Here is a 27432-nt window from a genome sequence, read left to right on the forward strand (position 1 = left end):
GTAACAATATTTTAAGATATCTTGTTGGTTATTTTTATACTGTCTGTATCATACTGAAACACGAAGAAAGCATTAAAAGTTGAAAAATAATATAATTTTATTCGAATATATAAATGCATAACAAAGTATAACAAGTTTATATAAATTTGTTGAAAAGATATTTATATGTGATGTCCAAACAACTAGTTTATTTCGTTCTGGTATTTAACAATATGTTCTCAATTGTTTGTCTTAATTGTTACGTCATTTGTATATAATACAAATACAAAAGTAAATATAATAATCTTCCTAGGTCAAATATGATCACAAGACCATACACAATATTAGGATGAAATTGTATTCCGCTTGAGTGGTTGCTATAAAACTGCAGATCGAACATTTTATAATCTATATATTCAATTTCTGCTTCTTTCGTTTTCGCTTTTTCTCTTTCTGCTTTTTCTGTAAAGAAAACCAACCGTATAATAATATTTCTCTAATTATTAGTTAGTAAAATTAAATATGGATATTCTCTTACCACTGTCTGGTCGAAGGTAACTTGATTATCCATATTTTTACTACCTCCTTGAAAACTACTGAAGTCCACTTTTCTATAATCAAAATGTTTTGATGGCATGAGACCTTTCTTAGTTAATTCTGCAACTGTTGCTTTTTTCTTTTCTCCTTTTTGCCTTGCTCTAGAAACAAATTGTAAGAATAGTACATAATTAATTTAATAACTGCATATCAATTATTTTGCATCCCTATACTTACCGTATCGATTTAATGGCGTCATTATTGGAAACCTCGTTTTGCTCTATTATTACACACTCATCATCGTCTAGTTCTCTCTTTATACCTTGAGTAATTTTCGTCTCTAACGATGGTGCTGGTGTTAATAAACTGTCGTTACTTTTCTCCTGTGTTTCCTCTTGTTTGATAATATTAGAGTCTCGCTTTCTTTTCCGTCCTTGCATCTGACTTAAAGGAGTTTGTAATGGTTTCCTTGGCGGTGTTGTGGCAACTCCTTCTGCTCCCTGAGCAACTTGCTTGAAATGTTCGAATACTCGATTCTTGCTTTCAGCTATTTCCTCTTCCTCTTTTTTGACTTTAGTTAACCGTGCTTCTTCTTCCTGCTTTTGCCTTTCCCTTTCGCGTGCCTCTTCTTCTGCTACCATAGGTATAACGCGTTTGTATCGTTCGAAGGGACTTATAAAGATGAACTTTTTCTTCTTAATATTCTTTTGCTCGCCCTCCATTTCTTCGTCCTAGAAAACCAAGTTACACGTTTAGTCATACATTCACAAAATGTAAGCCATAGGATTTATTAACATTTTAACTTTACCTCAGATGTAACTGGACTATCAAAAACTGTTACTGTATGTTTTACTGTAGTTACCAAACTTGGTGTTTCTATGGAATTATCTTTGTCCAACAAACATGGTAAATCAGCTCTCGCTTCTGTACCGCTTGGAATATCATGAGGGGAATACATCCATGCTTCTGCATTTGAAATGGGATTTCTTTGAGTTAATCTCTGCCTAAGATCTTCAAGAACTGGCTTAATAAGTGGCTGTTCCCGAGCTTTTAATATTATTTTATGTAGCTTTAACAAATTTTGCCGAACCAAGGGAGGTATTGGATTACAGCATGCGAGAATTCCTTGCATTTCACGGGGTAATGTTTCAGCTATGTTTAGAAGCATATGATTTGGTAATACATAGCCAGTACTGTCGTCTTCCTCTCTGGCAGTGATATCCCTCCATATATGCAGTTCTCTTAGAGCGTAAAGCTGTTTGTTATTGAACATTTTGTGACTCTTTCTGTACATGCTCATACAACTTTCTTCTGTCCATATCGGTTTTACATAAGTCTTTTTGCATATGTCTGTACTTCTGTCATAGACAGCTTTCAAGATATTGGTTTGTCCATTGGCAACGTCTATTAAAGCATTTCTTAGAATATCTTTTATGTACAATAAATAATGAGTGTCTTCTCTAGCATATTTTTGAAGCTCCTCTGGCAATGGTCTTATACGCCAGTCTGCTAGTTGGAAGTGTTTATTAGGATCTATGTTGCAATATCGTTTTAATAAATAAGCTAAACTCAGATATGGTAAATTAAGCTGTTTTGCAGCCTGGTGTGTATCAAACATGTTTACTAGATATAGAGATAAATCCCTTTGGAGCCACTGAACATCTAAATCAGCTCCATGAAATACTTTTAGAATACTTGGCTTAGTGAAGATTTCGTTTAACTCATGTAATTCTGATCTCAAAGATAAAGTGTCTATCAGATAATCTTTGTCCCTGGTTGAGATTTGCATTAAGCAAGTTATGCCTTGGAAACTTCTATAGGAATGGTGTTCTAAATCCACAGCAATTTCTTTGTACTTTTTCAGATCCTCCAATAACAGTTTCATATCCGACGCATTTTCAACCATTACTAATGGTGTTTCTTCCAAAGATTTATATTTGACTGGTTCAGATTTCTTTAACTGGTCAGCAGGAAGCATAAACATATCCAACTCATATTCATAGGGATGATTAAACACCTCACCAGTCTCGCTCTCTTCTAAATAAATGGCTAATGGTTTCAAAGAATTTGGTTTGTCTTTAATCCTGGGACACCAAGGTTTAGAACTGTTATCAATTTTGTCCTTAAACATTAATTGCGGTCTTTGAACATTTTTACCAGCAAGTAAGCGCACAGAATGTGTAGCATCAGAAGTCTCAGTTGTCTGATAAGTTTTCTTATTCCAACTATCATTAACTGCTGATTTATGTGTTTGGGATACAACTAGTTCCACTTCTGCATTTTTGGTGATACCAGTTTCTTCATCCATTAGAGCATTCTGGAGCAGGCAATATTCCACATTTATATATAATAGAACTTAAATCTGCAACAGTCATCAGAACAACACTTACTGCTCTGTCTAACAATATATCATTTGTTTCCAGTAGAAGATCAAACTTCTCTTCAATGTCACGGTGAAAAATGTTACTCTTGACCCCTGCTATACTTAGCGTATGTTGCATCACACTTAATAACAACTTCAAGTTTTGATCCTTAGCAGCAATAAAACTAGGAAAACATGAATAGTAGTTGTGATTTGATCCAGTGGGCAAACTATTAGCAGCTTTAATTCCAGATCTGATTGCATTGAATGCTTCCTAGAAACGAAGAATTATTTAATGCATTTCATTAATTGTTTAATGCACTTAATGCCAAAAATAAATTTTACCTGAACATAAGCATCAAAGCTTGCATATCCTGGTATGATTGGGATAACCTCCTCGGTCTCATTTGCACACGCTTCGTCATTATTTGTGTCTTGGCAATTGCCACTCCAATCTTCATTAGGATCCATGTTGTTATGTGTGAATCGACGATTCTAGTCTTATTTTCACTCAAAATTATTTGATACTGAAAAATAAATACTTGAAATTACACTCCACTTTGTCCTTCGGGGGACATAACCTACACGGAGTGAACATAACCTACACATAACAAGCATGAATGAAGTATAGACAGTTACCACTTCTGTTTCCACAGCTTCAACAATTCAAATTTTTAAATTTGCATATATTCTAAATTTTGAAATTTAAAATTTGAAATTCCCTCCAAAAATAACTATCTCAATTTAAATAAATATGAAAAATAAATATTAAATTTTTCCTTTCTTCTCTAATTTAATGATGGGAATATATATTACAGAACGCTATGCGTAATAATTAGTTTAATCATTAAATCACATTTATTCTTAACATAAATTATCCAATTACGGAGATTTCGATAACACGAAATCAGAAAACCTGATAAGACAATTCAAAAATTTCGCCCAAAGAGCGGGTTCGATTCGTGCAAAACAATGCCGCGGGGTGTCGCCAGCGTCGCCAGAATCGCTCCTGTTCCCCGCTCTCGGCGTTCAAGTCCAAAATTAGTGAATAAAGATGGTGGCAGCGCGCGAGCCGTGTGCCGTATCGTCACGCGAAAAATGTCTGGTAAAATGAAGTGGAAACGGAGAACGTTCGCGATCTCTCAGAAAAAATCGAAGGTTGCAGAGACTTAGTGGCCGGTTCGACCTCACAGACGCTAATCGTAGTGTAAATAGTGCTTCTCCTCCCCTGTACATCCCCAGGAGCGGATACCAGCCGCAAAAAGAGGATAATTTGGCTCCAGAGTTCACAGTAAGGTACAAATTCTCGCTATTTTTAGCCCCAACCAGAGTGTCGATTCTCATTCAGAGCGTCCGTTTCGTTCCATCGGCGAAGTGCCCCGAGGAACCGGACGTCCACCCTTCGATAAAAGATCGTTACGGGGGCGTTCGTCGATTTTCTTTTAACCGTGGGCGTTTTCGATTACTCAATAATGCGCGGGAGGATCGGCACGTCGAATTTGTCGCGTTAATCCCGAACCAGCGACGACGCGAGACCCCCTTCCTCGTTCCTCGTCGAAGATATTCGACGACACCGTTCGACGAGACAATCGGTGGATGTTCCGAAAGATCCCTTCGAAATATCAGAATGCTATTTTCGTCGTCAGGAACCTACATACCGTGCTACGCGCTTTAGTTGCATACGGTGCACCGATACGTGCACGCACATTCTGACACACATCTCGCTTCAACCCAATTGATGGGACGATCCTTCAAGGGGGACCGAAAATCTCGATCCTTAATCGGAAGGTTTTTTCTATTGCGTAGTACTTTGGTCAGAGTTTCGTGGGACCTGACGTTGCCTTAGAAAGTTTACCTATTTTCTTGGTGGTCTCTATGTTTTTAAAAGGGTATTTGTAAGATGTTAAATTAGTTAGTTTTTTGGGAGATATTTTAAGAAACCTGAATTCTTGTAATCTAATCGAGAGATTTCGCCCGCTGGTTTCATTTATCTTCAAATTTCGTCGGCTCAATTTTACCGCCAATATTTACATCGAGTTTCCTCGCGCACATTTCGCTCGAATAATGAAACGAGCGCATCGGTACGCCTATCGTCTTGAGGTTCGCTCCTACTTTGCTACCCACGATGAATTTACGCCACTGTTATACCTACACTACTGCCCATAAATATTTCGATACTTGAACTTAATTAGAACCTCGATTATTGAGGCCTAGATGAACTAATACGAGTTGTATGTTAATCTCAGCAGTAAATGAATGATTACGAGAGCATACGACTTCAATGATTCGATTTCAGTGAGACAGAGAAACTATCGGATGAAATAGAAAGAAAATAGTAATAAGACTTCTGGAAGGAGATTCAAGGAAAAACGTTCGATAAAAACATTTAAATTATCTTAATTATTTTCCTCAATTTTCTGCTAAGATTAGTAGTACTTAACAAGTTTTACCAGATATCTTCCTTATCATTAGATTGCAGACTTTTATGCATTTATGGAAATTTTGAACGCGTATTAGATTACAGGATGTATATAATAGTAAAAAATATGCAAAGTAAAACACCTAAACTGCAAATTATAGTTCTTTTTAGTACCTATGAAAAAAAAGGAGATTGCATAAAAATCCGCAACCTGCTTATCATCATCCTAGCAGCTCCATGTCAGCGTGATTCACTGCTTCTTTTTCATTGAATCTCTACAAGGGAATAACGATAGAGATTATAGATTTCGCGAATCTTCTTCACAGGTAGGAAGCCTATTCGTGTTCATATGTAAGAGGGTTTTGTGACGAATATTCGTGACACGTTCGCCGGGCAGCGAAATAGCGTTGATGGCCGGATGGTCGCGAACGAAATCCACCGAGCGTGGTGGGTCTATTAATTCCTCGTGACTCAAACTTTTGTCGCGAGAAATCGCGATCCACGCGTACAATCACCCGCGATCAACGTATAGCGATTCATTCATATATGCAACGTGAGTCGTGACGAGGAATAAGAAGGGCTTTAATAATAATATGTGAATCACTAGATACCGTACAAGCCATCGAATGACGTCATGCTTCAACGTGAACGACATCCACCAAACCGATAAACATTCGATAGACGTGTTTGGGGATGAGAAACACTTTCGTTGCTGTCTTTTTTCTAGGTTGTGTTCGACGTTTTTTTTCTGACGAAGAAAAAGAAATGTTTCGAAATAACTGTTTGCGTAGCGTTTGCAGGGTCAAATTAGTTTTGCGAGGCTCGAGCTGGATTAGATTGCGAATTTTTCTGTATTTACTAAAATTTGAAATGTGCGAGAAGTTACATTAATAAAATAGAAAATATACAAAATAGAGTGCAAATTGTAGTATTTAAAAAATGAAGGAAATTTATATTCAGATTTCAGTACCTCAACGGTATTTACAAAAATATGAAATTGTATAAAAATCTGCAGTAGAAAATTGGGGATGGGGTGGGGGGTACTAGGTTCAATTTTTGGTCCAAAGTAGACTGAATTTCGCAGAAGAATATTTTCAATTAAATGTGACTTTTGAAAATAATTTGTTTCTTAAGTATTTGCAGAAATTTATTGTAGTATTTGAAAAGAATAAGGCCCAGGATTATAGTTCTTCCTAGTTCCATCCTTTAATCCCCAGGCCTGAACGTTTGAACAATTACGTCTTAACCTCTCGCGAATTACGTCGCCAATGGACTCGAATAACGTAACTATTAAATAAGTAGTTTCATACAATTTTCTCTGGATTAGACAACATCGTTACAGAACAAAACAAATTTGCCAATTACGATGGTTAATAATTCAAGGGCGTACAAGTAAATTCGTCTTGGCAGATTTTTGGAAGGAGATCGCTGCCAAAGGCGGCGCCTTCATGCATTGACCCAATAGTTCGCGCACTTCCTTCTTCGCTCGAACATATCTCATCACGTTCGAAACGCTGAGTCTTCTGGTAAAGTGATTGGAGCATTTCAGCGTCGTAGAGGGTCGTTTCTTGGCTTCGTAAATGTACAATTTATAAGGGTTTAAATTGAGCAAAGTGATCAGGATTCGCTCGATCGTCGTTTTTACTTCGAATTTGGCGAAATAAATTCAGGTCACGTTCTTTCCTGACTTCCTTGGACTGGACTGCAGTTATTTAGATAGAGCCAATAAAAATGACATTACTGTAACCTGGTCAGTTCGTGCTTAAGAGTATTTGCTGTCGAGTTGATTGGCCACGAAGCTGTTAGGTTCACGAGCTGTGTCGAATTGTTTAAAAGTGCTTCATAAGGCAAATAAGGAGATCGATTTACTGTACATAGAGGTGTCGGTTATATTTACGCTCAATATCCCTATTACACTTTTTCTCTCATCAACACGAGAGGTTATACTCTTTTGAAGTTTTAAAACTCAGGGGTCGCTCTCCATCCGCCATTATTAAAACCTAACCTGTCCTGGCCAAATTATATTTTTTAATCACCTTTTATTCTTACTTTATTAACTAAGTCTCTAATGTCGCTGTAGGTGGGGTGACAGTGTAATACCTGTTTTTAATCTTACATTTTATTAAGTAAACTTAAAGAAAAAAAATAATTTTTCAGGTTATATATAAAAATTCTGTTTTTATAAATAACTGTAATTCGAAGGCATAGAAATATGGACAACTATTCCAGTCTACGACTGAACATCCAACAGATGAATAAACGAATCTTTGAAAATAGAAGTGCATGGACAGCTTCTTGGTGTTTCCTGTGGGAGGGAAAGGGCGGTGAATTTAAATGGGCTAGAAATGCTCGAGGAAATGGAAGTCATTAGGACATCAGCCCTGAAGTTGATCTGCCCACGCGGCAGAGCTGCGGGTCTACGCGCCCGCTAAAAATATCGAAGCGCACCGATCGAGTATCGAGAGCGAGACCGAGACCGCACGCACACGTGTTCTGCTACATAGTTATCCTGGCAATCGGCACAACAACGACGAAGACGATCGCGAAATCGTCACTAAAGACTTTCGCCATTGACGTTGTTCGACTTTCCCTTTGCGCATTTCCAGTCGAGTGATTAAATATCTGACCTTCAGTCATGCACCACACAAGAGGTAGATTCGATATCCCATTAGATTTTTTTTGTAATGGAGACTGCAATATCGATCTTTCCGAAAGACAGAGGGAGCATTTCCTGGATTCGACTAATTGCTTCTTCTTTTGAAGAATCATTTTTTGTCATGATGTTCCTTGGATCGATTCATTTTTTTTAGAATAATTCATTTCAAACGATGAACAAAAATAACCTAATTTTATTAATAGATAAATTCTTCTATTTTCTTATGAAGTATAAACTGAAGTAAACTATGATATTTTGTAGCGATCTACAGATCAAAAAATGGTCTAACAAAGGTTCAAATGTCGCGTCAAGGTAGTATCGTTGACAGGTGAGCCGAGACTATGATTGAACCACGCGAAAATCTCGTGACGCGCGTTTGGCAATCTCTCGACTGAAACTTATTGTCATTGTATCGCGTTACGAGCAAATTTAAATCAGACTGCAGTGTTTTGGCATGGCACACAGAATTTCGTCCAAAAGGTGAAAGGGTTTTTCGCTCTATTTCGCGCAACGCCTCGTAACTTATTGAATCTTCTGAATTTCAGTTTCTTAACCTTTAAACAAGAATTTTCCTACAACCCTTCCGGAACCAGATGGCGCCAGCACGTGTTTCCTTGCATATTTAATTTTTCTTGTTCACCTTCTTGTGATATTTTAAAGGGTTGACGATGTTCATGACGTAAATGAATCACAAGTAGATTATATTTACGCAAATTCGTATTTCTACAAGCATGAGTAAGAAACAAGAACCTAAATAGAATTACACGAATAAGAAAGCTTTTTTTAGACAATTCCATTCTTCTTGTCAATTTTATCGATTTAGTATATAATTTTTTTTAAAGTTATTAATAATTTTGCGTTCGAGAATAAGACACGTGCCCTAAGAGTAATAAAGTTCTTTCAGGCTATCAATAATCTGACTAAACGAGCATCGATAGAGAAAGAGAAGTGTCGAAGTTTTCGCTATCATGGAGTACGTATCGGTTCCATTCACCTCGTGGCCGTTGCTCGTGGATCAAACTTCAACGAGTCGAGGCAGAAGACGCCCCCGAAAGCCAAGAGGAACAGGCAACCAGCCGTTATCCATATTGCGAGGCATTAATAGCCGCCTCCGACCTATCGCCTCGCGCACCACACCGTCAACACTATGATACATCGCGTCCGCTCTTTTACAATTGAACCTTCGGAGGACATAATCCACATTTGAACAAAAATCGAGATATAGATCATTTATTATGAAAATGGTGTAAGTCCATTTTTGGAAAAAATTGAAAGGACGAATAATTTACATGTAACATTGCTAAAAAACTGTTTAAATATATTTTAGACAAATGGACCATGCCACTTTCATAATAAACAGCATATATATACAGGAACGTGTTCCAAAGTGATCAACCAGTTAACAAAAATTGTTAAAAAGTAATGAAAATTAGGGACACTGGTCTTTCTCGATGTAAGTCCGAAGTGGCTCATGCCTCTGTTACCCTAAGTGCTTCAGGTATTTCTTTCACCATACCTTGATCCAATTCGCCACGAGTTCTTTATCCCTCTTGGCCCTTTCATACCCTTCGCCATTTCTTTTCCAGACCTCCGCAAGTTCGTCGATACATCCTTCGACCTTCCTCGAGGTCCAACAGAACCTTGCTGCCTCAGAAGTCCAACAAGTGAACCCTTTTCCCAGCGCGAGGGCGGAGCAGAAGCCTTAGCGAATGACAAAATCGAATGCAGAGCATTAGCTGGCGACGGATTACGGATCCCAATTGAGTTTATACGTTGAATAATGAGAGGGAGGCGGCGAGAGCGTTTCGTCGAGGAGGCGAGCGACGCGGGGACGTCCATCGGCGGGAGCGGCGTACACCGGCGTCTCGGCACCGAAAATAAACTCACCGCGTTTCGCCTCTCTGTCCTTCCTTCTTCGGCCGAGCGTAGAGCCCAATAACCGTAGCCCGTGTCGCCGCTGTTATCCTCGATCACGAGCACGCCGAACCGAGATTCTACCTTGGAGGCCACCAAAAAACGATCACGCCACCGACCAACGACGTCGTCGTCACCTCCTGCAAGACTCCGCCGGATTTCCTTCCCGCGATTTAACCTCTTTGCAATCCATCGCGGGCCATCTGCTCTCTCGCTATTCCTTACTTCCTTACTTCCTTCCTACCCGCTGCTCTTCCTCCACGAACACTGCGAGTTCGTTCTTCCCGCTTTCAATGCGGTTAACGTTACGCGAGGCACTGGGAGACACTGGGGATTCAGTTTTGTTTCATTCATGCTCTGGATGAGGGTTTCGGTGGCCTTTATGCGGTTCTTGATGAGGATTCTAGGGGATAGTAGATTTTAGGATTGTTTAGATATTGGAAGATATGTATTAGGATTGTTGAGATATTAGGGCATATTAGGAGATTCTAAAATTGTTAAGACACATATTAGAAGGTATTAGGATTGTTCAGATATTTGAAGCTAGAGGCTCATGCTCCTATTTACTCTCATCTATAATGAAATGAACATGAACAGTCAGAGCATGTATTTATTTATTTAAAATATCTTCTTTCCAGATAACAATAAGCAAAAATGGTGGTCGGTGAGGCGAGCATACACAATATAATGGGTGGCATGGAGAGCACAGGCGGGGTGCGTCTTCACAATCACAAACGGAAATTAAAACAAAGGTATGTGTGAGCAGAGTTTAAGGATGAGTTAAGAAAGCAAAACCTAGAACGAAGAGAATACTTACTCGATCGAGTCTGCTCTGGCGCGTGTTCATTAAATACTTGACATCGCGTAAATAACGTCAGAGTGTCGTTTGTACTCGCGCCAGCGCGACAGACAATTCGGTAAATCATGTAGAACCATGGCATCTCGCGGCTATTACCACCGTTCACTTTGTTGCGTCCAGGTTCGACATCATCAAGAAGCTCGGTCAAGGTACTTACGGGAAGGTCCAGCTAGGAATAAACAAGGAGACCGGTCAGGAAGTGGCGATCAAAACAATAAAAAAATGCAAAATCGAGACCGAGGCGGATCTGATTAGGATACGAAGGGAGATTCAAATCATGTCGAGCGTGCAGCATCCAAATATTATACACATCTACGAGGGTAACAGAAATAAATAAATAAATAAATGCCTCGTTTGCATCACCCTGTAACTCTTCCTTTCTTCCAGTGTTCGAAAACAGGGAGAAAATGGTGCTGGTGATGGAATACGCGGCTGGCGGTGAACTGTACGATTACTTGAGCGAAAGAAAAGTGTTGACGGAGCAAGAGGCTCGCAGAATATTCCGACAAATAGCCACCGCGGTTTTCTACTGTCACAAGCATAAAATTTGCCATAGAGACTTGAAGCTCGAGAACATTCTCCTAGATCAGGTTGGAAACGCCAAGATAGCGGACTTTGGATTGTCGAATGTGTTCGACGAGCAAAGGCTGTTGAACACGTTCTGCGGTAGTCCTCTGTACGCCAGTCCTGAAATCGTGAAAGGGACCCCTTACCACGGACCTGAGGTCGACTGCTGGAGCTTGGGCGTTCTCTTGTACACACTAGTTTACGGTGCCATGCCCTTCGATGGGTCCAACTTTAAGCGACTAGTCAAACAGATCTCACAATCCTACTACTTCGAACCTAGAAAACCATCGCGTAAGTTTGTCATCAGTCCTCTGCACATATTCGATCCATTCCTTAGCTAGAAACTATCGCTGACGAACGACAATTACTCTTGCAGCTGCCTCTCCTCTCATAAAAGATATGTTGACGGCGTGTCCTGGGAAACGGGCCGACATCGAGAGGATCTGCAGCCATTGGTGGGTGAACGAAGGCTACGAGCAGAACTGCTTAGATATCGCGGAGGAACTGGCGGCTCAGACTCCTGTGCGACTAGATTTATTGCTGTCTTTGGTGCCCCAGTCCGCCAGCGCGGAGAAGCTAGTCGTAGGTGATCAGCAAGCAGCCGGGGATGTCGCGAATAGCATGTCTTCCGAAACTCTAGTACCTACTAGGTGCCACTCAGTCGGTAGCTTAATGGAATTGGATCAGAACAATTCCGATAGAAGAATAAGGGAGTTGCTGGAGGAGGACCCGAGGGTTGCAGCGGGAGGCGATGCCAAGAGGAAACTGGAGACGACGCCGTCGATGGACGAGACAGCCGCTGCTGGCGTGAAGAGGAAAGAGCGTTCGAGGAAGAAGGAGAGGAGCCAGGAGGAGAGGGAACCTAGACCATACAGATCCTCCTCTAGGTACGTTGCTTTAATTATTAAAAAAGATTAGAATCACAGATACAAAATAGTTTGAAAATAAATTTCTAATTGTTTTAAATAATCGGTCGAATCGTACCTTTTGGATAACCCTCGTATATACTGTACATGGCTGATAAATTGGCACTTGGCACCCAGTCCTACCTTTGTCACAGCGACAGTGGCCAAATAACAAAAGTTCATGTGGCTTCACTCTATGATTGTGGCAGAGTAGACTGACTTATTTCACTACGATTAAGTAGATAAGCATTTCTTCCATCTGCCAACTTACCAGTGGTATACAGCGCCACTTGAGAATGCGTGGTATCGTGCGCTAAGAACTCGTAATTCCTTTAGGCATCACTCGGCACCGATTCCAAACTCTATTACGGAGGAGGCTATGGAAGTAGATCCTGCCGTAACAGTTCCTACGACTAAGACTGCTGACTTGAACAAGGTAGAATCCACGGCAACCTGTTTAGAGCTCATTCAAGAGTGCAATGAAAGGTCGCCCAGCAAAGAGCGAAGCAAAACGCCAGTAGTCGCGGGACAACAGGAGTTACTGGCGGATGCGCCCGTCGAAGCCGCGAGAAAAGACTATGCCGAAGATCGGGATGAGCGTAGCGAAGAACGTTTGCTGGACGAACGGACGAAATCGTTTGACAGAAGCTTCCATGACGATTCGTTAAAGCCTTCCGATAGTATAAAGACTGCCCATGACCTAGCTAACGACGCGACACCTGGCAATCGGTCGATAGCTACCACTCCAAAATCTGAAGCGCCAAGTGTGATGGAAACTAACGATAGAGTAGGGAAAGAGATATCTGCGAGTGAGGAAGGGATTAACCTCGAGGCGACTCAGCGAGAGTTCAAGAAGCTCAAAGAGAAGGCGCTGTCCCTCGATTCTGACCTCTGTAACGAGGCTCGAGATGTTCCTGCGAAGACGTTCGAAAGGAGGCGCTCGAAGATATTCGAAACAGCGGAGAAGTTCAATCAGATGGCTGCAAACGTAGAAAACGAGAAACCTAAGAAGATCTTCATCCCTGGTGTGAACGTAGACGGAGCGAAACGAGTGTTCGAAAGGAAAGCTAGTCTGTCTTCTATCACGACTCCACCACCCGCGAAACCTAGCGCGTCTAAGGTCATCATCGATGTGCCGACAGAGAAGAAGAGCGATAAATCAAAGCAAACTCCAGAAGAGGACGAGAAGAAGAGGGATGAGGCGAAGAAGAGAGCTGTTGATATAATAACTGGAGCGATTGCAAAGCCGCCTGTGCAAAGGAGGGTTAATGGATCTCCACCGTCATCTCCACAGAGTCACGAACCCAAGAAGCTTCCATTGAAGATACCTGTGGGAAATAACGATTTGCGGACCGCCACGGTGTCTGTCACCACACCTGTTGAGACAAACTTCTCCTTTGAAGACAAAGTGGCGAACACGGATAAGCAAAGAGCATCGGTAAGAGCAAATTAATATAAATACTTGCCATTCGATTATCAAAATTTTAAATTAATTTGATAGAATAAGTTTAATATATGTTATATTCTATTTTACAGACCAACAATGACGCCGACTACGAAGACTGCGATGACGAAGATTCGCAACCGGAAGAACCAAAGATGTCCAGCAAAATGGAGATCACTCTGAAGAGCGCAACGCTACCTAGACCACGGAAAACGAGCAAGGCTGAAATATCTCTGGTAGGAGTGAAATCTGCAGAGCCCTTGTCATTTAGATCCGAAGTGGAAGCCAAGATCGACGCGTTCCAGCCGCAGAAACTGCGAACGCAGCGGTCTGAAGTAGCGTTCCCTGTCGCGGCTGCGGTACCACAAGCGAATAGAAGCTCGAGTTTAGAACCTGAAGGCAGGCCGAAGATGGCGCCGAAGGAAAGGATAATACCAATTCAAGTAGGACAAGTTTTTATATTTCAGACTACGATTCTGTGATTGTATCTTGGGTTAACACTCTGAGTTGAATGTGTTACAGGTAGAGGAAGACAACCAGCAGTCGCAGCACGCATCGACGCCCCCACCGAAGCCTCCAATGCCTCAGAGATCACTTTCACAGCGATCAGGGTCATTATCTCGCCAGTCAACCGCGGACTCTGACACGGACAGCGCTCTGGGCTCGACAGTAGGACCAGAACCCATAAGAAAGAGTCCTAGGGAGTATATAATTCCCATCGCTGTGGAAGGTGGTGGATATGTGACTCCCAGATCGGGCAGTGTGGAGCCTGAGAGCAAAACTAGTACACCTACCAGCACGAGTGCTCCCAGATCGAGGTTCGGTAGGCCTCGTAGAATGAGCTCTCTTTTATCTAATACCAGTGAAGACGAATCACCATTCTCCTCATTGCACAGGTGGCCTTTCGTTGTGTTTCATTTATTTAGAATTGCATTTTAGATGATATAGTTAATACGAATGCGTCATCTATTTTTTTTATGGTTTTTAGGGACAGTGAGGATCTCTTGCAAAGACACATGCACCGACTGAGAAGCTCTCGGCCGTCGAGACAGCCTCCAGAACACGCTGACAGTCTTTCCTCGGGAGAAGACGACGACGACGACGGATTCGAATTGCTCACAGCTGAGAACCTCTTCTCCACGTTGCTCTCTAGAGTACGAAGCTTGACTCAGAGGCTGAATGTCGATGATAATCGAGGCACAGGCTTCCCAAGCTCCAGGCTCTTCGGAAGACTAGGATCGAACCCTCAAGCCTTTTGGGGCCTCAATAAACCATTATCCAGGTAATTCGTTAAATTCGCTTTGTATATATGATTATTCTTCTCTTCCTCCTGTGTTTTGCGACTTTCTGCCCGTCATCTCTCTTACTATTCTTCAACAATCTCTTGAGACCTAATGAAAACGGTTTCACGCTTGTTCGTGCAAGCTACCAGACATGTGTCGAAACGAGGACCGTGACTACGTGAGTCCAATTGTTACAACTTTAGAACAATGTAGTGTATGCTGATTATCTTAGAAGGTAGTGCAAAAATATCACGAATAATTACTCGAGTTATCGCTTGGTTCATGACCACAGACACGCCAGCGAACACGCATTCCGTAGCTTTGAAACATTCCATTCCACGCTCGGGCAGGTACACCTAGCACATACCCTGTTTACTGTCCTATGGCTACGATATTTGTGCTGATAATTAAGAGAATGGCCTGAATAAAAAATCTGAAGAAATTGAATTTATCACTTAAATCAAGAAAATATCAAATAAGTCTTAAATTCAATTTTTCTAGAATTTTGAATTAGACCACTTTCATAATCATAAGTACATTTATGCAACGCAATGGGTACAAAAATAGGTCGGCTGAAACTGCTTTCCACCGTCGCGAGGACCAGTCGACACCGTGCCCTACAATCTCACTAGCTTGACTCTCAGAAATATTCACTGCGCCAGTGACGATTTGGTCCTCGACGAGTCTGCCCCTGCAACGATTGACTGCAGTTCGAGACCTTGGCCTGCTGCGAGTCTCAGAGTCAATCGTTTCGTGGAATGCGTGGGTGTACGTTTTCTACAACTGCTTTAAATAATATACCTTTCGTTTGTTGCGAACGCACAGGCGGTTGACCGAGTCTCAGTTCAGGCATTCGCTCAGCCGCGAGGGGGACATGTTCTCGAGGAAGGACTCCGCGAACTCGTCGAATCCAGGCACTCCGAATAGCCCAGGGTCCCATAGCGGCAGCACACCCACGAGGGAAACTGTTTTCGACATTGGCAGCAACACGTTACCACGAGGTAAGAGAGTGGCCAACGATTGTTCTACGAATTCACCGTGAAACCGTGTCAAACTGCAAAACGAACCACCGACATGTCCAATGGTCTACGTTAACCCTCTACGTTCTGCGCTGTTGGTTCTCTCGTGCCTGTTCTGCAGAGATGAGAAGTTGGCTGGCTATGAGAAGGGTATTTCACTGTCTTCGTCTGACCCTGTGGATTAGTGACGAATTTCTTGTCTCGCAGGAACACGCAGGCTTGAGTATTGAAGCAAAAGGATGGGAGTTGTGTATTCGTGGAAAGGTGGGTCACGAAGAGATTATGTTGTAATCAATGGGATCAGCTAACCAACTTCTCGTCTCTGCGCGATACAGCTGCCCGTGGAACGAGTAAAATAGAGCGCAAAGGGTTAACGCTCGGAATTTCGATCCAGTGCCAAAATTTTCATTGCAAGTCTCGCTTGAAAGACTGCCGATTGTTTAGACAGCAGGCATTCACCAGCAGGTATCCACCGTGAACTGTGCAACGGAGATACCTTTCATGTTGTCGATTAAGAAGGGATATACATCTGGAGGAAGCAAAATAATAACAACCTTTCTTAATTCCTTTTTTTAATGTGTAAAGTGTAAACGTTATTGTATCTGCTTTTGTTTTATCAGTTCAGACATATCTTCAGGTATAATTTTTTTAGACTGTCTGAATCCACCTAAAGATGTGACTAAACTAATAAAAGAAAATGAATATAATAATGGTTATACTTTCTTTTAAAAAATAGATGAGAAAAGATTATTATTGTTTCGACCTCTGCAGCAGTGTATCTTTTCTTAAAACGCGTCTTCGCAGAATCTGTCAGCTGTCGCGGCTGATTCCTGCGACGTGTGGACGGAGAGGAATCGCCGAGCATGTCGTTTTGGCTCGTTTAAAGGGAACGATCAACGACCTCTTACCGATCGAAGCAAGCTTCTGCCAAGACGCACGACACCACTGCGACACTGCTATTTTGTCACTGGTTGAAATCACAAGCCGTGCGAGCAAATGCTGGATGGTATTCAGTATGCATCTCCTAGTACCTAGCTGTTGTCGAGTCGTTGATAGACAGAGCACATCTTTTTTGTTTACTTTTACGGATTTACTTGTCTTTTTTAGTTTCCTTATCTACCTTTCACTCTATCTTTTGTTGTTTTTTCCTCTCTTTCTTTCTTTCTCTCTCTCTCTCTCTTTCTTCTTCCTCTCTCCAACAAAGTTATCTTACCGATTTTTTAGTGCCTGACGATGTTTTTTGCAATTTTTGATACTAACATACACATAAAGTAAATGTATACGGTTCATGTTTGGCACAGGTGGGTAAACACGTTTCGATGGTTTCCAATGGAATGTAAGAACACGAGAAAAGTAGAGAAGAAAAGATTATTTTTACGTACGTTGCGGTACCGTGTCGATTCATGACAGCCTTGGCGTCTTATTTTGAATTTTGAGACAGTACGACTGAAGTACGCGGTTCCTTCGCTTTTTTACTCACTTTTTTTTTTCGTTTTAGATTCGAACGGTGTACTTTTCTGAACGCATGTCTGCACGATGTTCCTCATTAAGAGTGTGGAACGATAAGTTTGAAGAAATCTCCATCTCCCATGAAACGCAGTCCTTTTCCCAAGATCGAAAGCAGAAAAACCTTCCATCAGTCTCTACGAATTTTCCTGGCTGACGGCTCAGTGTTTAAGGAATTCTATATTATTTACTAAAACTGGGATGAGGTTTAAACATATTGCAATTATTTTTATTAGTCCTTCTTGTTACAAAAAGTTAATACAATTTAAACTCACGAAGTAAGGTATGGAATATCATTAAATTTACTATCTGCTTCTAATTTTAGTTCTAATTAAATGAGGGATAAGGGGAGTGAGATCCCGAAGTGCTCTGCAGATTAACGTCTACAGCTCCACTCTGTTCATCCTTTCCACGCTTCCAGGGACCACTTCAAACTTATCGTGCTGTACTTGCCTTTTTTCCGATTCATGATGTAACTCTTTTGCGCCCCGTTGCACTTCCAACCGAACACGAAGGAATCGGCGAATTCGACACATAGCCGGTTGCGACGTAGAATCTAGAGAATTAATCGGACCATTTGTCTCACGGTGAAAGAACAGAATCACACACTGACACGCATACGTGCATACACGCACGGTGTTTGAGCATTAAAAACTACTCACAGACATAACTCATACTTTGCCTGACATAGAACCTCGTAATACGCAGTAGAGAGCAAGTTGCAATGTTGTTGTTGACTTGTATATTATCATCCTATTAACACGAGCAGCCGTAATACAATTTTCTTCTTTAATTTATCATAAGTGTATAACTAAAGTTTACAAAGCATGATTGCACACGTATATCCATACACACGTACACACGAAGAGAATTCAGTTCTATGCTATGCAAGCACAGAAAAATCCATCTTTAATGTCAAAAGAAAAATTAAGAAAAGAAATGAAGTAAAGAGATAAAGGATTCATGCATCCACTTCACGTCTATCGTCGACTCTTCAATCAGCGAGCAAACGTATTATTGTCTCTCATTGCTGACCGATGAATACATGTATGATCGGCACACAAATCGTCCACAAAATTCCTCCGTTCTCGACTTCACGCGACTTTCGACACGCGACTCGAAACTCATGCGAAAAACTAATCATCTCATTTCGTTCTCTTTGCCGCGACACTGTCAGCATACTTTCTTCCACTTCTATTGAAGTCTCTCGGTGAAAGCAGCGGTACAATCGAATCAAACATTTGTTCCAAAGAGATGCCAACGGAATACGGAAGTTTGCTAGTTTGACACGTTACGTCCAGAAAAAAGAAAATTACACATTTATACCGAAAGAACGATGCCAGAAGCCTCGAGAAAAAAACTCAGAAAAAGTGAGAATTATTAGATCATCCAAGAAATTATACTTCAGTTCTAAGAACAAGTATATTTGTAGAAACTTAGAAACTGAACACAAGGCGACTAGAACTAAGCGAAATATATTCTCATGATCTAGTAGTTCTCCATTCTCAATTTGCCTTCACATCCTTAACGCGCTGACTGCCATGTATAGATGACAACTTTTAGATTATTGCGAGTAACATTAACATACACAATTATAAATAGTATTAACAAAAAATTGTAGCGACAGCTAACTAGAAAAATGAGAACGCTGTAAAAAAATACGAAACTGAATTAAAAGTGATTTCTTTTTCAAGCTGGAGTCCCCGCCAATTTTTAGTGAATTTAGTATGTGGCAGTCAACGCGTCAAACTGTGGCTGAAATGCTTCAAATGGCAACGCCTGTGTAACTCAAAACAACGATCTCGAATTGCGCAAGCATAGACTGGCGTCGTTCTTTCGGTGCTCCATGAAAGAGCAAAGCATTGATCGAAAATTGTTAAAGAAAGAATCGCAGTGGAAGCGTTCTGTGGCACGTGTAATTGACGGCCTTTTCTGACGGTTGTTGCAGCGACCGTGCGAGTGACTCTACGTAGGCGGGCAGACGGTAATCCCCAGTAGACAAACCAAGTTAGGTACCACGCTACACTTTTCTATATAGCGAACGTCACCTCGTCGCCAGAGCCTCGAACCGACAGCTCTGTTTTTCTCACGTTTCTCGGACGATCGATCGATCGGTGGAACTCTGCAACGTTCGTCGAATGTGTCGCGACCCATCGGAGAGCTTGTCCTGTTGCTACCGCGATCGACGACGACAACACACACTCGATCACAGATCAGATGCCACCCACCTTTGACCTCTTCGCCCACGCGATACGTTTCTCCTATTTTCTTTTCTCATTTTGTTTTTCTTCTGTCACTCGTCTGTGTACGATCGACCGCGGACTTATTATGTTATTTATTTATAGATCGAGTTCTGTTTTGTAACACGAACAGAGGGCGAATAAAATACAGCTTAGCGTGAAAGTTCTATTATTTTGCTTTTGTATATTGTACATGTAACTGGAGGAACAGGATCTCTGGAATGTGGTTCTGCGATTTTGAGAAGGCTCTGCACAGTGGAGATTGAGATAGTCAAATTAATTGTACGCAGCGTTTTGTGTTGCAATCTGGCATGACGAAGCTTCTGGAAAAGATAGTGAAATAATTATTTCGGGGGCTCACTGTGCGAGATTCGTGTAAAAGAATGATGTTCCTGAGATCTCTGTATTTTTGTGGAACCAGATCCGAAGGGGTTAAAGCAATTCGAAACATGTATACTTCCCGAGGCGATTTTTTTTTTTCTTTTTCTATTTCCGTGTCGCAATTTTGAAATCGTGCTCGTTCGACAAACGCCCCAACAAGGGCGAAGGAAACAAAATCTGGACAATTGTAAAAGTTGGAAAAGTTCGTCGCACGATAGAGAGACTGATGATCCTTCAGTCTCCCAGGCTTTTTCGTTCTTGCCTTTGGAAATAAATAGGCGAAGCGACGAACGGAGAGCTGCAAAATGTGATAATTAATACTCATTCGACATGTACGAAACGTGTTCGGTCCCCCGATACTCTGTCGAGGAAACGAAACTCACGGAAGAATATGTAAGCACTTGTTGTCGCGTTTCGTAGAAGGAATAAGAGATATATAACATATTATATATATATATATATAAAGAAAATTCGTTGCATATAACAGAAAGATTTTTACACTGTTGAGAGAGGAGGTACCTCGAGATATTATCGTGTACTACAAGGCGAAGAAGCTAACCCTTGTGTTGAGATGGCTGATATTTGTTGTGTTTTTAAGAGTTTAAATAACAGCGTTTTATCACTTTACATTGTCTCAGCATGCTTTGATAATGCTACTATACTGTATTTAATATTGTACACTGCATTACTATCGACTTCTAAGTTCACACACACAGATTTCACGCGTTGTGATTTAGACACCTAAGGTGTGATGTATTTATTTCGATGTTGTTGTACCCGATCGCGTGGGCCAGCTTTTCGTATCCCCTTTTCTTTCGACTTAAAGAGGACTTCTTCGTTGAAAACCAGCGGATTGAAACTCCGCAAAATTGTTGTTCTAAATTCGAAGATAGACTACTCAAAGATGGAATCGAAAAGCCAGCCTTCGCGTCCCGCAAACGCCATTTTGTTTTTGTTGAGATACGTTGAAAATCTATAACAACTTGCCGTGTACGCATATAGCAAGCCTCTTTTTATCTGCATGTAACCGTTCGGACGAGTATACAAATTTACACTTAATGATTTGTTGCATTAATACCTGGAGATCTACGTGTATGCGTGTGCGTACGAGTGCGTGTGCGTATGTATGTGGGGTGTGTGTGCGTGTACGTGTCGTTGACTTTCTCGTCGATGTATATTTTCAAAGACAAGCGTCGCTGTAAAGGAATTAGCGATCGCTTTGGACCTTGCGAGGTGCCAGACATCGAGCTACCGACGCTCTTTGCTCGTTTAGTCGCGTTCGACCAAAAGTTGCTCGATTCCCAAACGACCTGTTACTGACCACGATGCAGACGTCGGGTAAGAAACGTTAAACAGCGTCTATTAGTTCATCAGTGACCTACTCAGGGTTGAAACGTAGATCTTATGTTGGTTTTTCGCACTCGTCGAGCCATTTTGTAAACTGTGCTGCGACAGACTCTATTGCTCTGTTACTTTATACTATTTTTTTTTTCTTGGAGAATGGTGGAGACGGTATACAGGTGCGAAGAGCCAAATTTCGTGTAGATCTTTCTTTCTTGCGAAACCAAATTTTGTATCAAAGAGTCAGTAGACTAGAAGGCAGTGTTGACCGTATCGCGAACGCGGTTAAACTTTAGGGCAGAGTTGGGCATTATTTTGATAGCCTGGAGAAGATGCAAAAATGAAATTGTTAGCATAAGGTAGAGTCGCTTAGAATTCAAGTAGATTTCTATGAATTAGAGTTCAGAAGACTGATAACAAATATATGCAGACTTTAGAAATTTGTAAATTAAAGGCTTGTGTATCTCAAAATTTTGAAGAGTTAAACAGGTGAGGGTTTAAAAATATCGTCCAATTCTGCCTGAAAATATTCATCGCACGGTGTATTCGCGCCGTCCTCGCACACGCATGTGCAGTACGAGCCGATTGTGTACGGGGCACGGTTCGAGCAAACTCTCTTTCACCGATTAAACTTATTTATTAATTTTCCGACGAATTTTATATTAAGAGAAGCAACACGTTTCATGTATGTAGAAATAAAGGAGTGTAAATACCGAGGAAACGAGAGTATTTTGTTCGCTTGCATCCCGCAAGGCTGCGCGTGCACGCGTGTAATGCAACGATGCAACGAACAGGTAGTTCCTAAAAATGGTACTTCCATAGCCTCGTATTTATTACTCGAAAGAGAAACTAAAAAATAATGCTAATGTAGATCCATAGTTCTCAAATTACTGTCGTCGTGTCAGGGCAAAGAATTTCTTCAATACCTTATTCTATTTTATTTGTAATATAACTGAAATTTAGTATAATTGTTCCAGAGTAGAGGGAATGTATGTACATGAAGAGTAGAGAGTGTGCAGATATCAAACAACAGAGTTTGAGAACTATATACTGATATAGATAATGTAAAATTGTGTTGCACAGAGGAAAAGAAGTGCTAGATTCGTAGAGTCAGCTACTTAACTAAATTCTGTGATTTTTCTTTTTGAGGGTACTTATCAGAATATTGCAATTACTATTATTGTAAATTATTTTTTATATAGATATTGTGAATGTCAAGATGATGTGAAGAATCTGAATCAAAAAATAGGAATGTCAAAAAAATTGGATAAATTAGCCTACTCTATAGGCTTTCAAGGTACCAAAGTAACCGATTTATTTAATTCTCAGTCTCCAATTCTGCTAGTGCACAATATCAGCACGTTGCATCACATAAGAGTACGCGCAGCCACTCCGTGAGAGGTCCACCTGTGGCCATCGCTCACTCCCTGTGTCGAATTCGCGTAGACGTTATCCTCACTCTTTTTTCAGATAAAATAGAACACGAAGACGTAGAAGCGGATCCAGCTGGCAGGAAAGAGGCACGGGAATCGCTAGAGCAAAGCTTTACCCCCAGCTTGGCCAGACGACTGAGCAGAACGCTGGTCGAGCAGTCCAGACAGTCGTTGCCCTATGAGAAGCGTTATCGATCTCCGAGCCGAGAGGCGCTGAGCTTGCTGGACACTTCAGAGGCTGGAGATCGGTCCACCATCTCTGATCAGACGGAGTACAAGCAGCAGTCGGATAATAGGAGCATTCGAAGAGCCAACAGCCTGTTGGAGCCCAGCAGCAAGGACAGAACTCGCAGATCACCTAGGCGAAGCGTTAGTCTGTTCGACGACGACGAGATGGACTTTGACGTCGATATAGATGATAACAGATCTTTGCCTCTTTATCCAGGACATATAATGACTCTAGGCAGGAAGTATAAGGAGCCTGGAAAGTCTGGCACAGGAAAGCTGAGAAGGGAGAACTTCCACTCGTATAGAACAGACAAGATTCAAGAGGAAGGCATCGAGGACCATTTGGATAACAATGGGACAGAGAATGGGTCCACCTCCGAGTGTACTTCTGTCTCTATAGGCGACTCGAACACGAACCTACAGGATATGACGTCCAGCTTGTCAGTGAAGTCTTATGAGACCTCGCCAACTGAGTCCTCCTCTGTGGACTACAAGTCTGCGTATGGTAGCACAAGCTCCAGGTCAGAGCTGTCTAAGAACTTTGAAAATAGATTATTAGCAGCTGAGAACTTGATTAAAGAGTCGAAGCTGAAGAACCTGGGCCCAGGGAAATTTAATCCTAACCTTAGCTCCAGTTACAGGGACACCGACAAGTGTGAGAAGCAGTCGCTCATCTCTGCTGCTGATAGTGGGTCCTCAGTCATCTCTAAGCGAAGGAGCTGCATTCCTAGTCTTAGGTTGCGGTCTGGTTCGCTCACCAGAGAGCCCAGCTTATCTGACAGACGTAAATCCTACGCAGACTCACAGGACTCCAGTCTTAGTATACGATCGGTCAGTCCTGAGAAGTCTCTCTTGAGCAAGTTCTTCAAGACTGGCTCAAGGGACAGCGACTCAAAGGAGAAGCCACAGAAGTCGAAGCAGCACAGGATATCGAGATTCCTGCGGCCAGACTTCTTCGACACTCCCAGGGAAGAGAGTCAGTACGTGAAGGAGAAGGAGGCGCAGAAGGCTGCAGAGAACGAGCGACGAAAGTCGCGATTCATGAAGAGGAAGAGCGAGAATAAGACACAGGAGAACGCTGTTGAACAAGAGAAACGGGATAAGGAGTTGAAGAACGAAATCAATGCTCTGAGGAAGGATCGTCGAGAGGAGCCTTTAGAGGAGAAGATGAAGAGGGAGCCTGAGGAGAGTCACGAGACCAAGATCGAGAGACAGGGCTCCAGGAACAGCTTCCTGCATTCGTTGGAGAAGAAGCTGGAGAAGCTCAGGTCTGGCGAGGACACGAAGCCTGTGGCTAATGGTGGGATCGTGGAGCCTTTGCGCGAGCATTCTGCGCCTCCTGCAGAGTGTCTCTCCCCTAACTGCGAGTCCATAAAAAAAGCTGTTAGCGTGGAGAATCTGTCCCCCAAGAAGCAAGAACAGACGAAGAGCAGAGTGTCCTCGGTGTTGGGGTTGTTTAAGAGCACTGACGCGAAACAAGCTGCCAATGGAGGACGAGCGCAGAACGCTATTCTGAGCAGGCTGAAGAGGAGTCCTCCTAAGAGTACCAAGACAGACACAAACACTGAGGATGTAGCACCAAGCTCTGCCAGCAGGATACCCACAAAGCTCAGCAAGAGTGATTCTAAGTCGACTAAAAAACTAGGGGAGACGAAGAAGCCATCTGTGGAGAAGATAGAATCACCCAAACGATCACCTTCTAAGGAGAAGCAGAAACTGGATAAGACTCTGACGGCGAAGGAAAGGAGGGCTTCGTATGAGAAGGAATTGAAGGAGACGAAGGAGCCTGAGAAGATTGTGAGTACAGTGACGAACGAAGTTGGGACCAAAATGAGTGAGCAGGTAGACTCGCGAGAGAAAGTAAATGAAGGGAAAGCTATATTAGAAGATTCTACTGAGAAGAAGATTGAGAGTGTTGCAAGCGATGGTGTGGAGAAGAAGTTGCTGAAGACGAAGAAGAATCGGTCACTGGCGGAGAGTAGTTCAGCTTCAGAGGCTAAACGAGAGGATGCAGAGAAGAAGAAGAAAGCTGTGAAGCCGAAGGAGGGTTCAGAGAACAACGAAGCTGACGCAACGAAGAAGAAGAAGATTGTACGAGTAGTGAAGAAGGTGGTGAAGAAATCGTCAGATAGTTCTGAGAGTAAAACAGAGGATAAAGCAAAGCCTATAAAAACGCAGATCAAAAAGAAAACAGGCACTAGCACTGAGAAGAGTCCTGAGCCAAATGGCAGTCTTGTCATGAAGAACACCAGAGGCAAAGAAAATGGGGTTGACTCTACGACAAGTAGATCTTCTACACGTTCCAGCTATGGCGAGAAGTCGAAGATAGAGACAGCGCAGGAAGACGAGCAAAAAACCACAGTGAAACCCTTGAAAAAGATAAATACAGGAAAATCGGGAGAGGAAATCTCTGCAGAGACCAAGAATGGCCAAGCGAAGTTAACAGAATCTCAACGAGCAAACAGAAGCAACTTGAAGCTGGATTTATCAAAGATTCCTCAACACTCGTTCAGGAATACCACACCCAAGAAGGACTCACCCAAATCTGAGTCACCCAAGGTGTCCACCGAGTCCCCCAAAGCAATCAAAGAAGACATGCCTGATAAATTAATGGACTGTCTATCGAAAGTGACTCATAGAGCCAGTATCACAGGGAACAAAATCATCATCGACAAGCCTTTACGCGCGAAGGATGTTGCAGAGCTGAAAAGGGAGGTAACAGAGTGTGCCAGGATCATAGAAAGCCACGTGGAGTCCTCTAACAATGAGATAGTTCAGACTCCAGCTGAAAACCCACCGAAAGATCCACCTAAAGAAATACAAGAAAATCTCCAGAAGAACCCAGTGGAACGCGCAACCTCAATAACACCAGTGGATCGACCAAGTTCTACAGAGACAAAACGTCCCAAAGGATCTCCAGTGGATTACACGAACGATCTGTTTTCCCCTATGGACGAGCCAGAGAGCTTCGACTCCTGGTCCCTCAGTTCAGCAGAGCTCAACCACGCCAGGCCTGACTTACACTCGCCAACTTCTCCATCCCACGCTTTGTTCTCCAGGTCAGACACCTCAGACTCAGTGATCGACAGGATCCGCAGACGAAGCTTCTACTCAAGGTTCAACGACAGAAGGCGACCTTCATTGACAGCTCCTCCGCCAGGTATCAGTCTCTCTGCCAGCACCACTCTGCCAAGGAAGTTCAGCTTCAGTGGACATCGGGAAAACAGGGATCGCAGCAAATATGGGACTGGATATGGATTAAGCACTGTTTCCAAGACCAGACACGGCGACAGGGGTTACAATCTGTATGACGAGGGACTCAGCCGCAATAGATCTTTGGAGAGACCTAGGTACTCCGACGCTACAGCCTCTGTGCCGTATATCTCTGACCTGAAGTCTCCATCCGAGCATCTCCCCCCTCTTTCCTCTTCGTACGACCCCCTGAGGAGGTACCTCAGGTCTCCGACTTTCGACCTGTCCGCCTCCAGGTCGAGGTACCACAGCGTTGACTTCGGCGTGGACGGGGATCTAGGAAGCTACAGGACGCCTCTGTCAAGTCTACTGAGTGACACAGTGGACAGCTACCCAGTAGCCTCGTCCACTCTGCCAAGGAAGTATGGAAGCACCCACGCGGAACCGAAGAGCGTTGAGTACTATGAGGAACTGTTGGCGCCAAGCAGCTCTGACTACCTGCCAGTGAGGAGATCCCCGATTTCCAGTGAGTATCTGAACAGGTGCGAGAATGGGTACCACAATGGGAACCTGGAGCTCCATCTGGGTGGAAGCAAGCGCAGAGGTTATCCTGAGAGCGTGGGGAGTGTGGACCTTGCTGAAGAGTCTGACGAACAAACCAGTGATCAGAGAAGAAGGTAGAGTGGTTTTAATACTTGCATCTGTCTTTATATCTATCTTCCATGACTCTTTATAACTTCCTTTTTGGTTCGTAGGAGCAAGAGCGAAACGAAACACTTGCCATCAACCTCCACGGAAGCAGCGTGCACCGGCGCTGATTACAGCTAATTGGATGAACTGCTTGACCCAGGCCAGATACTTCAGCATCGACTGCCAGATGCGAGAGGTCGCTACGCGAGACGAGGCGATTATCCTGTTACGAGTACTATTCGTTGAAGTGTGATACTTTTACTGGAGGATTATAATGTTTATTTGTAACACGGTGTTGCTGGTTGCTGACACGTCAATTAACTCGTAACAGGATAATTGCATACGGTTCGCGGCGCGCTAGAGAGGAAACCCCACGAGGATCGAGCGTGGATCCTAGTTCTTAAACGATTAAACTTGACCTTATTCTAGTCTGTTAATTTAGTCCATACAAGGTTTCGGCGATGTTGAGACTACGAC

The 27432-nt window shown here is 42.5% G+C and overlaps 3 protein-coding genes across 3 annotated transcripts; 1 reads left to right on the forward strand and 2 right to left on the reverse strand.

Annotated features, from left to right (window-relative positions):
* Nucleotides 1-31: 31 nt before the first annotated feature.
* On the reverse strand, nt 32-3444 carry Rrp6 (exosome component Rrp6). The gene is made up of 6 exons (XM_076375410.1): nt 3224-3444; nt 2907-3152; nt 1325-2833; nt 754-1247; nt 518-677; nt 32-441 (listed from the first exon to the last, which is right to left on the reverse strand). The coding sequence occupies exons 1-6, from the start codon at nt 3347-3349 to the stop codon at nt 388-390; spliced, it is 2589 nt and encodes an 862-aa protein (XP_076231525.1). The 5' UTR covers nt 3350-3444; the 3' UTR covers nt 32-387.
* A 492-nt stretch (nt 3445-3936) lies between these two features.
* Nucleotides 3937-27211, forward strand: Nuak1 (Nuak family kinase 1). Its single transcript, XM_076375482.1, has 13 exons — nt 3937-4174; nt 10506-10619; nt 10847-11046; nt 11114-11584; nt 11670-12180; nt 12535-13636; nt 13735-14085; nt 14165-14538; nt 14631-14924; nt 15068-15103; nt 15751-15926; nt 22883-26942; nt 27021-27211. Exons 2-13 carry the CDS (start codon nt 10522-10524, stop codon nt 27091-27093), a joined length of 7746 nt encoding a protein of 2581 aa, XP_076231597.1. The 5' UTR covers nt 3937-4174; nt 10506-10521; the 3' UTR covers nt 27094-27211.
* Nucleotides 8525-10221, reverse strand: LOC143182951 (uncharacterized). The gene is made up of 3 exons (XM_076384292.1): nt 10112-10221; nt 9470-10081; nt 8525-9134 (listed from the first exon to the last, which is right to left on the reverse strand). Exons 1-3 carry the CDS (start codon nt 10219-10221, stop codon nt 8969-8971), a joined length of 888 nt encoding a protein of 295 aa, XP_076240407.1. The 3' UTR covers nt 8525-8968.
* Nucleotides 27212-27432: the final 221 nt, after the last annotated feature.

This window comes from Calliopsis andreniformis, chromosome 1 (genome assembly GCF_051401765.1).
Source record: "Calliopsis andreniformis isolate RMS-2024a chromosome 1, iyCalAndr_principal, whole genome shotgun sequence".
In the NCBI taxonomy this organism is placed as follows: domain Eukaryota; kingdom Metazoa; phylum Arthropoda; class Insecta; order Hymenoptera; family Andrenidae; genus Calliopsis; species Calliopsis andreniformis.